General features: G+C 43.0%; 1 protein-coding gene across 4 annotated transcripts in view; it reads right to left on the minus strand.

The window, feature by feature from the left end:
* The window catches only part of LOC140197375 (major histocompatibility complex class I-related gene protein-like), a 181,769-nt gene that overhangs the window by 134,197 nt on the left and 32,854 nt on the right, over window positions 1–14,718 (minus strand). For all 4 annotated transcript variants that reach the window (XM_072257330.1, XM_072257331.1, XM_072257328.1 and 1 more), the window contains one exon: window positions 7,773–8,048. In XM_072257330.1, the coding sequence (XP_072113431.1) occupies window positions 7,773–8,048 (276 nt within the window). The remainder of the gene's footprint in view (window positions 1–7,772; window positions 8,049–14,718) is intronic.

The raw sequence follows: 14,718 nt of genomic DNA on the forward strand, positions 1-14,718 counted from the left end.
GTCTTTCCTGCAAATATCCCTTTCCAGTCAACTTTGGCCAGGTCCCCTGTCATGCCATTGTAATTTCCTTTATTCACTGGAATACTGACACATTGGATTTTATTTTTTCCCCCTCAGATTTCAATGTTAACTCGATCATATTGTGATCACGGTTCCCCAAGGGTTCCATGCTGCTCTATAAGGACTTGAGCAGTCAGTCAGTCAGTCACTGGTCAATAACTTTCAGTAGGAATGGCCAATTCTGATACAGTCAGAAAAAGTAAACTACCTTAAAACTGAGCATCAGATATTGAGTTTGGAATGCTACAACAAGCACAGAAGGAAAATAAGCAGCTGCTCACAAGTTTACATTGTCCTTGCGGTCACAGTGCAAGAGGTCATATAATGGACGACTGTAGAATGGAGAATCTCAGCGCAGGTGCGAACAAGCAAGAGGAAAGTAGCAATGACTCTAATAGGAGTATTCTATGCTTACCCCAGAGAAACAGATCAGAATGAAAATTAATATCATCAGCATATGTTGTGAAATTTGATAACTATATGGCAGCAGTACAATAAAATGTGGTAAATGTAGAGAAAAATCTGAGTTACATTAATTATATGCAGAGCATATAAAAAGTATTCACACCTCTTGGAAGTTTTCTTGTTTTATAGCATTGAATCACAATGGATTTACTTACGCTTTTTTCACACTGATCAACAGAAAAGACACTTTCCTGTGAACGTGAAACAAATTTCAACAAATTGGTCTAAATGTATTGCAATTATTAAACATTAAATAATTGATTGCATAATTACTCACCCTTTTCAAGTCAGTATTTGGTAGATGCACCTTTGGCACCAATTGCAGTTTTGATTCTGTGTGGATAGGTCTCTATCAGCTTTGCACATCTGGACACTGCAATTTTTCCTCGCCCTTCTTAATAAAACTACTCAAGCTCTGTCAGATTGCATGGAGATCGTGAGAGAACAGCCACTTCAAGTCCAGCCACGAATTTTCAATTGGATTGAGGTCTGCACTGATTTGGCCACTCCAGGACATTGACTTTGTTGTTTCTAAGCCATTCCTGTGTAGCTTTGACTCTATGCTTTGGATTATTGTTTTGCTGGAAAACAAATCTTTTCCCAAGTCGCAGTTCTCTTGCAGACTGCAATAGGTTTTCCTCCAGGATTGCCCTGTATTTTCCTGCATTCATTTTACCCTCTAACTTCACGTTTTTCAGGGCCTGCTGCAGTGAAATATCCCCACAGCATGACGCAGCCACCAACTTCCTTCACAGAAGGGATGCTGTGTTTCTGGTGATGTGCGGTGTTTGCAATGCTAAACATGGTATTTAGTCTGATGGCCAAGAAGCTCAATTTTGCTTTCATCAAACCATAGAACCTTCTTCTGGCTGACTTCAGAGTATTACACATACCTTCCGGCAAACTCTAGCCAAGGTTTCATGTGAGTTTTTCCCCTCATTAGTGGCTTTTCCTTTGCCACTCTCCCATAAAGCTGTGACTGGTGAGGTACAGTTGAGGGCAATTGGTGATGTATGCGCAGGCTTTCCCATCTTAGCCACTGAAGCTTGTAACAACTCCAGAGTTGGCAAAGGTCTTTTGGATGCCTTCCCCACTTTTCTCCCTCTTGCATGTTCACTCAGTTTTTGAGGATGGCTTGTTCTAGACATATTTACTGTTGTACTATATTCTTTCCATTTCTTGATGATTGACTTAGCTATACTCCAAGTGATTTGGAAATTTTCTTGAATCAAGCTCCTGACTTCTGCTTTTCAGTATCCTTTCTGTGGAGTTGCTTGGAGTGCTCTTTTGTCTTCATGGTGCAGTGTTTGCCAGGAGACTGACTCTCCAGTAGTTGAGCATAGAACATAGAAATTTACAGCACATAACAGGCCCTTTGGCCCATAATGTTGTGCCAGCTATGTAACCTAATTTAGAGATTACCTAGAATTTCCCTAGAGCATAGCCCTCTATTTTTCTAAGCTCCATATACATATCCAAGAGGCTGTGAATAGAATCTATTGTATCCACTTCCACTGCCGAGATTGCATTCCACGCACTGCTACTCTCTGTGTGAAAAACTCACCCTGACGTCCCCTCAATACCCATTTCCAAACACTTTAAAACTATGTCCCCTCGTGTTAGTCATTTCAACCCTAGGAAAAAGCCTTTGGCTAGCCACATGATCAATGCCCCTCATCATCTTGTACACCTTTATCAATCACCTTTCATCCTCCGTCACTACAAGGAGAAAGGGCCAAGTACACTCAATCTACTGGCATAAGCTATGCCCTCCAATCCAGGCAACATCCTTGTAAACCTCCTCTGCACTCTTTCTACAGTATCCACACCCTTCCAGTAGTGAGGTGACAAGAACTGAGCACAGTACTCCAAGTGGAGACCCTCCAGATACAGGTGTATTCTTACTATAATCAATTTAAACACTTTGACTGCACACAACCTGATATATAGCTAGGACACCTAATTAATTATGTGACTTCTAAAACCAATTGACTGCACAAGTGATGGTTTGGTGTGTCATATTAAAGGTGGTGAATACTCAGGCAATTAGTTTGTGTTTTATATTTGTAATTAATTTAGACCACTTTGTATAGATCCATTTTCACTTCGAAGTGAAAGAGCTGTTTTCTATTGATCAGTGTCAAAAAAAGCAAATTAAATTCTCTGTGATTCAATGTTGTAAAACAGTAAGACATGAAAACTTCCAAGAGAAGAGATTACTGTGCCTTTGATGATTATTTTTATGCCTTCAGTGACCACAGGAGCAGTAGCAGAAGATTAGAAGATGGCAAATGTTATTCCTTTGTTCAAGATAGGGAGTCTGGGAATTAGATACCAATAGGTCTTAATTCAGCAGTAGGCAGATATTTGGATAAAATTCTTGGATACAGGATTTATGAGCTCTGGAGAAGCATATTCTGATTAGCGATAGTCAGCATAGCTTTCCAGAAGTCAGATAGTAGGCAGAAGTCGTGGTACATATTGGTTCCCACGACATAGGCAGAAATAAGGGAGGAGATCCTGATAAAAGAATAAATGGAGTTAGGAAGAAAGCTGAGAAGCAGGACCTCAAGAGTAGTATTCTCATCATTGTTGCCTGTATCATGCATCAATGATGACAGGAATAGAATACGGTAGCAGATAAATGTGTGACTGAAGAGTTGGAGTGGAGGCAGGGATTCAGATTTCTGGATATCTGGGAGCTCTTCTATTGAATGTCTATGAGATGGTTTTTTAAAGCATCTTGTGCTTGCACCTACTCGGGAAAGACCATTGTAGATTGGCTGTTGTGTAATAACCCAGATCTTATTAGGGAGCTTCATGTCAAGGCAATGATCACTTGTTCTGCTTGCAAGGATAAGTGCCAGGAGGAAGATCAGTGGGGAGGGACGAAGGTTTGTTGCCCCCATAATCTTATTTTTACTATGGATGTCCAGTCCCTATGCACCTCCATACTGCACCAGGAACACCTCAAAACTCTGTCTCTTTCTGGACATCAGACACAACCAATTTGCCTCCACCATCACTCTGCTCCATCTAGCGTCCCTCCTAGTACTTATCCTTGTAAGCAGAACAAGTGCTACACCTGCCCCAACAACTCCTCTCTCACTACCATTCAGGGCCCCAGACAGTCCTTCCAGGTGAGATGACACTTCACCTGCGAGCCTGTTGGGATCATATAGTGTGTTCAGTGTTCCTGGGGTGGCCTGCTGTATATCAGTGAGACCCAATGAAGATTGAGAGCACCTACACTCCATCCACCAGAAGAAGCAGGACTTCTCAGTGCCCATATATTTTCATTTCACTTCCCATTCCAACATGTCAATCCATGGCTTCCCGTACTGTCGCGATGAGCCCACACTCAGGTTGGAGGAACAACACGTTATATGCCATTTGGGTAGCCTCCAACCTGATGGTACGAACATCTATTTCCCTCTCTCACCTTACCTCCTTGACTGCCCATCACCACCCTCTGGTGCTCCTCCCCACTTTTCTTTCTTCCATGGCTTTCTGTTCTCTCCTATCAGACTCTTCCTTCTCCAGACCTGCATCTCTTTCACCAATCAACTTCCCAGCTTTTTACTTCATCACTTCCCCTCCCAGTTTCACCTATCAGCTTGTGTTTCTCTCTCCCCTGCCCCCACCTTTTACATCTACTCCTCATCTATTTTTTTTCCAGTACTGCTGAAGCATCTTGGCCCACTTATTTTTATTCCATAGATGCTGACTTCCTCCAGCATTATGTGTGTGTTCTTTGGATTTCAGCATTTGCAGATTTTCTTTTGTTAATGATGCAAGTGAAGTAGTAATTGGGGACAAAGAAATGACAGACAAACCTAATGAGTACTTTGCATCTGTCTTCACTGTGGAAGACACTAGCAGTACGCCAATGGTCCAGGGTGCAGAAGTGAGTGCCATTGCTGTTACAAAGGAAAAAGTGTGAGGCAAACTCAATGGTTTTAAGGTGGATAAGTGAACTGAACCAGATGGACTACATCCCAGAGAGCTGCAAGAGGTTGATGAAGAGATAGCAGATGCATTGGTCATGATCTTTCAAGAATCACTTGATCCTGGTATAGTCCTGGAGGGCTGGAAGATTGCAAATGTCATTCCACTCTTTAAGAATGGAGGAAGGCAAAAGAAAGATAATTATAGGCCATTTAACCTAACCTCAGTGGTTGGGAAAGTGTTGGAGACTATTACCAAGGATGAGGTTTCAGGGAACTTGGAGACTGATGATAAAATAAGTCAAAGTCAGCATAATTTCTGTGAAGGGAAACCTTGCCTGACAAATCTGTTAGACTCTTTGAGGAAGTAACAAGCAGATTGGTCAAATGAGATGCAGTGGATGTCACTTAATTAGAATTTCAGAAGGCACTTGATAAGATGCCATACATGAGGCTGCTTAAGATGATAAAATCCTGTGGCATTGGAGGAAAGTTACTGGCATGAATGGCTGACAGACAGGAGGCAGTGAGTGGGAATAAAAGGAGATTTTTCTGGTTGTCTGCTAGTGTTAGTAGAGTTTCTCAGGAACCCATATCAGGACTGTTACTTTTCACATTGTTTGTCATTGATTTGGATAATGGAATTGATGTCTGTTTGGCAAAGTCTGCATATGATACAAAGATAGGTGGTGGGGTAGGTAGCGCTGAGGAAGCAATGCGACTGCAACAGGAATTAGACAAGGTAGAACAGGTAAAAAGGTTGCAGATGGAATATACTGTTGGGAGATGTATGATACTGTATTTTGGTAAAAAGAGCAATAGTGCAGACTATTATCTAAATGGGGAGAATGTTCAAACATCAGAGGTGCAGAGGAACTTGGGAGTCCTCATCCAAGACTCCCAGAAGGTTAACTTACAGGTTGAGTCTTTGGTAAAGAAGACAAATGTAATGTTGACATTTATTTCAAGGGGAATAGAATATGAAAACAAGGAGATAATGCTGAGCCTTAAGACATTGGTCAGGCTGCATTTGGATTCCTGTCAACAGTTTTGGTCCCCATATCTCAGAAAGGATGTGTTGTCATTGGAGAGAGACCAAAGGAGGTAAACAAAGATGATGCACGGAATGAACAGGTTAACATTTGAGGAGCATATGGCAGCTTTAGATCTGTACTCACTGGAATTTAGAAGAATGCATGGGGATCTCATTGCAACCTACCGAATGTTGAAAAGATTAGATAGGATGGATGTAGAGAGGAAATTTCCAATGGTGGGGGCATCTAGAACTAGAGAACACAGCCTCAAATTGATGGGCAATGTTTTGAGCAGAGTTAAGGAGGAAGGTTTCTTAGCCAGAGAGCAGTGAATCTGCAAAAATGCTCTGTCTCCACTGTGGTAGAGGCCAAGTCCATGGCTATATATTTAAGGCAGAAGTTCATTATTTCCTGATCAGTCGGGGCATCAAAGGATATGGTGAGAAGGCAGGTGTATGGGGTTGAATAGGATTTGGGATCAGCCACGACGGAATAGTGGAGCAAACTCGATGGGCTAAATGACCTTATTCTGCTCCTATATCTTATTGCCTTATTGAATTCATCGAGGATACGACAAAGCATTGACGAAAGTAATATAGCAGAAGTCGTGTGTATAGAATGTACTAATACATTGGATAAGGCTGCAGAAAAGTCATTCAGAAATTCAGGAGGCCTTGGATCCTATAAAACGTGTCTGTGTGGATTCAGAGATGTCTTACCACACCCCTGCTCTTTGTGATTGTTATAATTGACTTAGATGAAGTGAAAGGTTTGGTTAGCAGATTTGCAGATGACCCAGAGTTTGTTGGAGTTGTGAATAGTAATGCATGTTATAATGGACATAAACAGGATGCAGAGCTGGGTTCAGAGTTGCAGATGGAGTTCAACCCAGAAAAATGCAAATTGATTCATTTTGGAAATTCAAATTTGGAGGCAAACACAGTTGCAACATGTTTGCCAGTGTGGAAAAGTGAAGGAAACTTGGAGTCCTTGCCTATTGATCCCTCAAAGTACCCACAAAATTTGATAGGGTAAAAAGGTGTACCGTGCATTGGGATTCATCAGTGAGGGGAATAGGTTCAAGAGCCATGAAGTAATTTTGCAGTTCTATAAAACCCTGATTATGAGACCACACTTGGATTTTTCTGTTCATTTCTGGTCATCTCATTATACGAAGGATGTGTAAGATTTAGAAAGATTCACCAGGACTCTGCCAGGATTAGAGCACTTGTCTTGCAGGGATAGTTTGAGTGAGCTAGGGTTTTTCTCTTGGAACAAAGCTGGATGAGAGGCAACTGGTTAGAGGTATACAAGAGGATGATAGAGGTGTACATCGAATGAATATGCAAAGTTTCTTTTTCCCAGGGTGGAAATGGCTATAAGGGGGCATTATTTTAAGGCAACTGGAGGAATGTACAGGAGGGATGTCAGTGAATTATTTAAAAAAAAAAATGTGAGTAGCGAGTGCATGGTGGTAGAGGCAGACACATTAGTTATGATTAGAATTTCTTAGGTAGCTACATGGATGATAGAAAATGGACAGCTATGTGGGAGGGATGAGATAGATTGATCTTAGAGTAGATTAAAATGTCGGTACAACATTGTGAGTCAAAGGGTTGGGACTGTGGTGTAGGTTTCTTCATTTTATGTTCCAGTACATGACTGGAAGTGCATTAATCCCTCCTGCCTCTGTCCATTGGCAGTGGGAAGGGAAGATATAAAATGATGTGCTGCATGTGTCCTGATGAGTTGAGTGGGTGGTGGGGTCAACAGAGCAGACCATAGACTTGCACATGGAATAACCACTGCAAAAGACTGAATGGGGAATGGAATGAAATGAGAGAAAAAAAAAAGTTTAGTGGTAGAATCCTGTTGAATATGACAGGAAGTGTTGAAAGAGAAGACTGGAGGGGTTGTAGGTGAGTTCCAGGGCGAGCCTATGGTCGCTATGCCAAAGAGGAGATGCAGTTAGAATGGAATAGCAAAATATAGATATAATGTCATCAGCTGTTCTTTCAGCTACCATCAAGGGAATCCACAGTTCATGAAGGACAACATCCTTTGCTCTTCATATGGAGTTTACACCCACTTTCTGTCACTGAGTGGGTTTCCTCCAGGTGATCCACCACACATAGCAAACGTATGCCAGATCACATTCTTCTCACTCATAAGGAAATAGGAAATGAGTGTGTTCAGGTTACAAGTAATAAAGAAACATGACTCAACACATACAATCACAAAACAATGCATTCTGCCCTGAACTCACCTTTTCGGGTCAGGTATGTTTTTCCAACTGCATAATAGTCCTTGCATAGTCGCACACAGTCCTTTTCTAACAAGTTCTTGAAATATTTGTTCATTCTTTCATTTTTATCCCATTTCTTTTTGAAGGGCTGAAATACTGGATCATGTACAATCCACTCCAGTTTGTCTTTATCAAAGCTAAGTATGTATTTTCCATCGTAAGCCAACTTCAGTATCCCTATGTTGGGACTATGATCATTCAGCTGACAACCAAACTGCCCTTGTAAGTAGTGATAACCTGAAAGAAAATTAATCATTCATTAACTATTACATCTGGACAATATATGAGCACCTGGGTTAAAACACAAACCTTCCCCCCTGCCAGCCCCATGGAGAATGTTCAACTTCACACAGATAATCCTTTCATATTAAGAATGAGAACCAATTTAAGTACCTGATATAAACATTAAACACAAAATAATCTGCAGATGCTGGGGTCAAAGCAACACTCACAACACGCTGGAGGAACTCAGCAGGTCGGGCAGCATCTGTGGAAACGATCAGGACTGATGAAGGGCTCCGGCCCGAAACATCGACTGATCTTTTCCACGGGTGCTGCCCGACCTGCTGAGTTCCTCCAGCGTGTTGTGAGTGTTGAAATAAACACTGTTACATAGAGTCATGGGAGATAGTGAAAAATAAGCACCAAGGTCAGTCAGAAATACATGCTGCAATCTTATATCAATGCCAATACAATTTTCTTTAATGACTGAAATATTATTTGTCACTGTTCCCTCTATAAATCAACAAAGATGATGCAAGATGAATTGTCAATTCACTCTGAGCTTAACCAGGGTGAAAACTGTGCCAAATATCTCACACAAGACACCTAATTTAACAGGGTCACAGGAAATTAAATTGATTCCCTCACGTGCAGCAGTAACAGAATGGAGCAGACAACTTAAAAGTCTTTCTTCTGAGCAGAGGGAGTCAATGCAATCACATGTTCATCAGGTCATATAGCACCTAAAAAAGTCCTCCTGCGAAAATGATTCAAGAAATCAAACACGTTCATCTAAACTAGTCTCATGCTTCTTCAAGTTGATGCTGCAAAGATATCATCCCACCGATTTCACTCTTATATACCTACCAACTCTCTACATCAACAGTTTCCATTTAACCTGGCAAAATGGACATCAGAATCAGAAGGCAGAATTGGCCTCAGGTTATTGGAATGTGAGGCAGCGGCATCATTAATAACTACTACTCCACATCTGTAGTTTACATGCAGACTTATTCACACATGGGGATGTGTTTGAACATAGAACATAGAATAGTACAGCACATTACAGGCCCTTTGGACCACAGAGCTGTGCTGATCCTCAAACCCTTCCTCCCATATAAGCCCCCACCTTAAATTCCTCCATATACCTGTCTAGTAGTCTCTTAAACTTCACAGAGTGTATCTGCCTCCAGCACTGACTCAGGCAGTGCATTCCACACACCAACCAATCTCTGAGTAAAAAAACATTCCTCCACTATCCCCCTTGAACTTCCCACCCCTTACCTTAAAACCAGGTCCTCTTGTATTGAGCAGTGGTGCCCTGCGGAAGAGGTGCTGGCTATCCACTCTATCTATTACTTTTATTATCTAGTACACCTCTATCATGTCTCCTCTCATCCTCCTTCTCACCAAAGAGTAAAGCCCTAGCTCCCTTAATCTCTGATCATAATGCATACTGTCCAAACCAGGCAGCATCCTGGAAAATCTCCTCTGTACCCTTTCCAATGCTTCCATATCCTTCCTATAGTGAGGCGACCAGAACTGCACACAGCACTCCAAGTGTGGCCTAACCAGAGTTTTATAGAACTGCATCATTACTTCTCGACTCTTAAACTCTAACCCTCGACTTAGGAAAGCTAACACCCCGTAAGCTTTCTTAACTACCCTATCTACCTGTGAGGCAAGTTTCAGGGATCTGTGGACATGTAACCCCAGATCCCCCTGCTCCTCCACACTTCCAAGTATCCTGCCATTTACTTTGTACTCTGCCTTGGAGTTTGTCCTTCCAAAATGTACCACCTCACACTTCTCCGGGTTGAACTCCATCTGCCACTTCTCAGCCCACTTCTGCATCCTATTAATGTCTCTCTGCAATCTTCAACAATCCTCTACACCATCTACAACACCTCCAACCTTTGAGTTGTCTGCAAACTTGCCAACCCACCCTTCTACTCCCACATCCAGGTCGTTAATAAAAATCATGAAAATTAGAGGTCCCAGAACAGATCCTTGTGGAACACCACTAGTCACAATCCTCCAGTCTAAATGTACTCCCTCCACCATGACCCTCTGCCTTCTGAAGGCAAGCCTATTCTGAATCCACCTGGCCAAACTTCCCTGGATCCCATGCCTTCTGACTTTCTCAATAAGTCTACCATGTAGAACCTTGTCAAATGCCTTACTAAAATCCATATAGATCACATCCACTGCACTACCCTCATCTATATGTCTGGTCACCTCCTCAAAGAACTCTATCAGGCTTGTTAGACACGATCTGCCCTTCACAAAGCTATGCTAACTGTCACTGATCAGTCCATGTTTCCCTAAATGCCCATAGATCCTCTCTCTAAGAATCTTTTCCAATAGCTTTCCCATCACAGACATAAGGCTCACTGGTCTATAATTACCCGGACTATCCCTACTACTTTTTTTGAGCAAGGGGACAACATTCGCCTCCCTCCAATCCTCCAGTACAATTCCCATGGACAACGAGGACATAAAGATCCTAGCCAGAGGCTCAGCAATCTCTTCGCTCACCTCGTGGAGCAGCCTGGGGAATATTCCTTCAGGCCCCGGGGACTTATTGATCCTAATTTATTTTAACAACTCCAACACCTCCTGTCCCTTAATATCAACATGCTCCTGAACATTAACCTCACTCATATTGTCCTTACCATCAAGTTCCCTCTCATTGGTGAATACCAAAGAGAAGTATTCATTGAGGACCTCACTCACTTCCACAGCCTCCAGGCACATCTTCCCACCTTTATCTCTAATTGGTCCTACCTTCACTCCTGTCATCCTTTTGTTCTTCATATAATTGAAGAATGCCTTGGGGTTTTCCTTTACCCTACTTGTCAAGGCCTTCTCATGCCCCCTTCTTGCTCTTCTCAGCCCCTTCATAAGCTCCTTTCTTGCTTCCCTATAATTCTCAATAGAGCCATCTGATCCTTGCTTCCTAAACCTCATGCATGCTGCCTTCTTCCACCTGACTAGATTTTCCACCTCACTTGTCACCCATGATTCCTTCACCCTACTATTCTTTACCTTCCTCATTGGGACAAATTTATCCCTAACATCCTGCAAGAGATCTCTAAACATCAACCACATAACCATAGTACATTTCCCTGCAAAAACATCATCCCAATTCACACCTGCCTCATAATTTGCCCTTCCCCAATCAAAAATTTTCCTGTCCTCTCTGATTCTGTGCTTTTCCATGATAATGCTAAAGGCCAGAGAACAGTAGTCACTGTCCCCCATGCTCACCCACTGACAGATCTGTGACCTGACCCGGTTCATTACCTAGTACTAGATCTAGTATGGCATTTCCCCTCATTGGCTTGTCCACATACTGTGAGAGGAATCTGTCCTGGACACATTTAACAAACTCTGCCCCATCTAAACCCTTGGAACTAATCAGGTGCCAATCAATATTAGGGAAGTTTAAGTCACCCATGATAACAACCCTGTTATTTTTGCACAGTTCCAAAATCTACCTCCCAATCTGCTCCTCTGTATCTCTGCTGCTACCAGGGGGCCTATAGAATACCCCCAATAGAGTAACTGATCCCTTCCTGTTCCTGACTTCTACCCATACTGACTCAAAAGAGGATCCTGCTACATTACCCATCATTTCTGTAGCTGTAATCATATTCCTGACCAGTAATGCCACCCACCTCCCCTTTCTCCCCCCTCTCTATCCATTTTAAAGCACTGAAATCCAGGAATATTGAGAATCCATTCCTGCCCTGGTGCCAGCCAAATCTCTGTAATGACCATTACATCATAATTCCATGTATGTATCCAAGCTCTCAGTTCATCACCTTTGTTCCTGATGCTTCTTGCATTGAGATACACACACTTCAGCCCTTCTACCTTACTACCTTTACACCATTTATTCTGCTTCTCTTTCCTCAAAGCCTCTCTATAGGTTAGATCTGGCTTTACCCCATGCACTTCTTTCACTGCTCTATCGCTCCAGGTCCCATCCCCCTTGCAAATTAGTTTAAACCCTCCCGACCTATGCTAGCAAACTTACCTACAAGGATATTGCTCCCCCTTGAGTTCAGGTGCAACCCATCCAATCTGTACAGGTTCCACCTTCCCCAGAAGAGATCCCAATGATCCAAAAAATCTAAAACCCTGCTCCCTGCACCTACTCCTCAGCCACGCATTCAACTGCCATCTCCTCCAAATATAACCATCACCATCACATAGCACTGGCAGCAATCCTGAGAAAGCCACCCTTGAGGTCCTTTTCTTCAGCCTTCTGCCTGGTTCCCGAAACTCATACTTCAGGACCTCATCCCTATTCCTGCCTATGTCGTTGGTACCAACATGTATCATAACCTTTCGTTGTATTGGCTCTCTAAAGCATAAATTACCTGACTTTCATACACATGAAGTTAGCACAGTTTTAACAAAATGATTGGGTAACGAATTTAATTTTACACTGCTGCCCAAACTAAACAAAAAGAGAATTCCTCAAGGATAACAGTCCTTGTTTTATATGATGTAGAATGAGGCCATTCAAATCACCAGATCCAAGCTATCTGATTGAGTAATTCCATTCCTCCAATAATGTGCCTTTTAACCTACCAAACTACACTAGAGGAAATTTACTGACCTGGAGCAACATATGGAAAATGCTGGAGGAATGCAGATGGTTAGGCAGCATCTATGATAATGGATCAACAGTCAACATAGCCGGCCAAGATCCTTCATTCAGACTGGAAAGGAAAGGGGAAGATGCCAGAATAAGATTTATGGTTGGGAAAGAGAACAAGCTGGATGGGGACACGTGAAGCCAAGTGGATTGGGGAGGGGGTTGAAGTATGAAGCTGGAAAGGTGATGGGTGGAAAAGGCAAAGGACTGGAGAAGACGGAACTTAATAGGAGAGGAGAGTGGACCATGAGTGAAAGGGAAGGAAGAAGGGAACCGGGGGAGATGGTAGATAGGTATGGAGAACAGATAACAGGCCAGTGTGTGGAATTGAAGAGGAGGGAAGGGAGGGTGAAAGAAATTACTGGAACTTAAAGAAATCAATGCTCATGGCATCATGTTTGAAGCTGCCCAGCCAGAATATGATGTGCTGCTCCTCCAAACTGAGAATGGCCTCATTGTCACAGACGAGGTGGCCAAAGATTGCCATAATGGAATGGGAATGAAATAAGAATTAAAATGCTTTGCCACCTCCCTCATGCCTCCACATTAATCTCTTTGCTGGCACTAATCCCTGCAAGGGCAGAAGTGTTAAACATGCCTATTCACATCCTCTCTCACCTCCATTCCAGGCACCAAACAGTCCTTCCAGGAGAGGCAGCACTTCACCTGTGTAACTTTTGGGGTTATCTATTGTATCAGATGCTCCCAATGAGTCCTGCTCTACACTGGTGAGACTCCAAATAGATGGGGACTGCTTTCTGAAGCACCTCTGTTCCATATGCAAAATGTGTGATTTCCTGGTCCATAACTATTTTCATTTCTATATCCATTCCCATATATCAGTCCATGACTTTCATTTCTGCCATGATGAGGCCACTCTCAGGTTGTAGGAGCAACACCTCATATTCCCTATATATACTTGCAGTTTAAGGTGGCACTGTAGGGTAATTTAATCAGTGAAACCTGCATGATTCACAACCACCAACATTGAGTTGGCGTTCAATTTAGAAGGATTGTCTGACATGATAACCCAATTACATGAAGTGTTTTACTGCGCAGTATGTTCTGTGTTTGGAAGACAATAATGAGTTGTTACAGCTTCCTTCAAATCTGCTGTTTTATTTCTGAAAACCTACACTGTTGACCCCCAACACACATAAAAGTTGCTGGTGAACGCAGCAGGCCAGGCAGCATCTCTCGGAAGAGGTGCAGTCGACGTTTCAGGCCGAAACCCTTCGTCAGGACTAACTGAAGGAGGAGTGAGTAAGGGATTTGAAAGTTGGAGGGGGACGGGGAGATCCAAAATGATAGGAGAAGACAGGAGGGGGAGGGATGGAGCCAAATGCTGGACAGGTGATAGGCAAAAGGGATACGAGAGGATCATGGGACAGGAGGTCCGGGAAGAAAGACAAGGGGGGGGGGGGAGACCCAGAGGATGGGCAAGGGGTATATACAGAGGGACAGGGGGAGAAAAAGGAGAGTGAGAGAAAGAATGTGTGTATAAAAATAAATAACAGATGGGGTACGAGGGGGAGGTGGGGCCTTAGCGGAAGTTAGAGAAGTCGATGTTCACGCCATCAGGTTGGAGGCTACCCAGATGGAATATAAGGTGTTGTTCCTCCAACCTGAGTGTGGCTTCATCTTTACAGTAGAGGAGGCCGTGGATAGACATGTCAGAATGGGAATGGGATGTGGAATTAAAATGTGTGGCCACTGGGAGATCCTGCTTTCTCTGGCGGACAGAGCGTAGGTGTTCAGCAAAGCGGTCTCCCAGTCTGCGTCGGGTCTCGCCAATATATAAAAGGCCACATCGGGAGCACCGGACGCAGTATATCACCCCAGCCGACTCACAGGTGAAGTGTTGACCCCGATGCTGTCGGACTATTCCAGAGTAATTGAACACACATCAGCTAATGCATTTCTTTGAAGTTGCTGGAGTTTGGGAACGAAATGCTGCTGCTTAGTTTGTGCACGCTGAAGCCCGATCTCTGCATGCGACACCAAATATTGCTACAT

Source organism: Mobula birostris, chromosome 5 (assembly GCF_030028105.1).
Source record: "Mobula birostris isolate sMobBir1 chromosome 5, sMobBir1.hap1, whole genome shotgun sequence".
In the NCBI taxonomy this organism is placed as follows: domain Eukaryota; kingdom Metazoa; phylum Chordata; class Chondrichthyes; order Myliobatiformes; family Myliobatidae; genus Mobula; species Mobula birostris.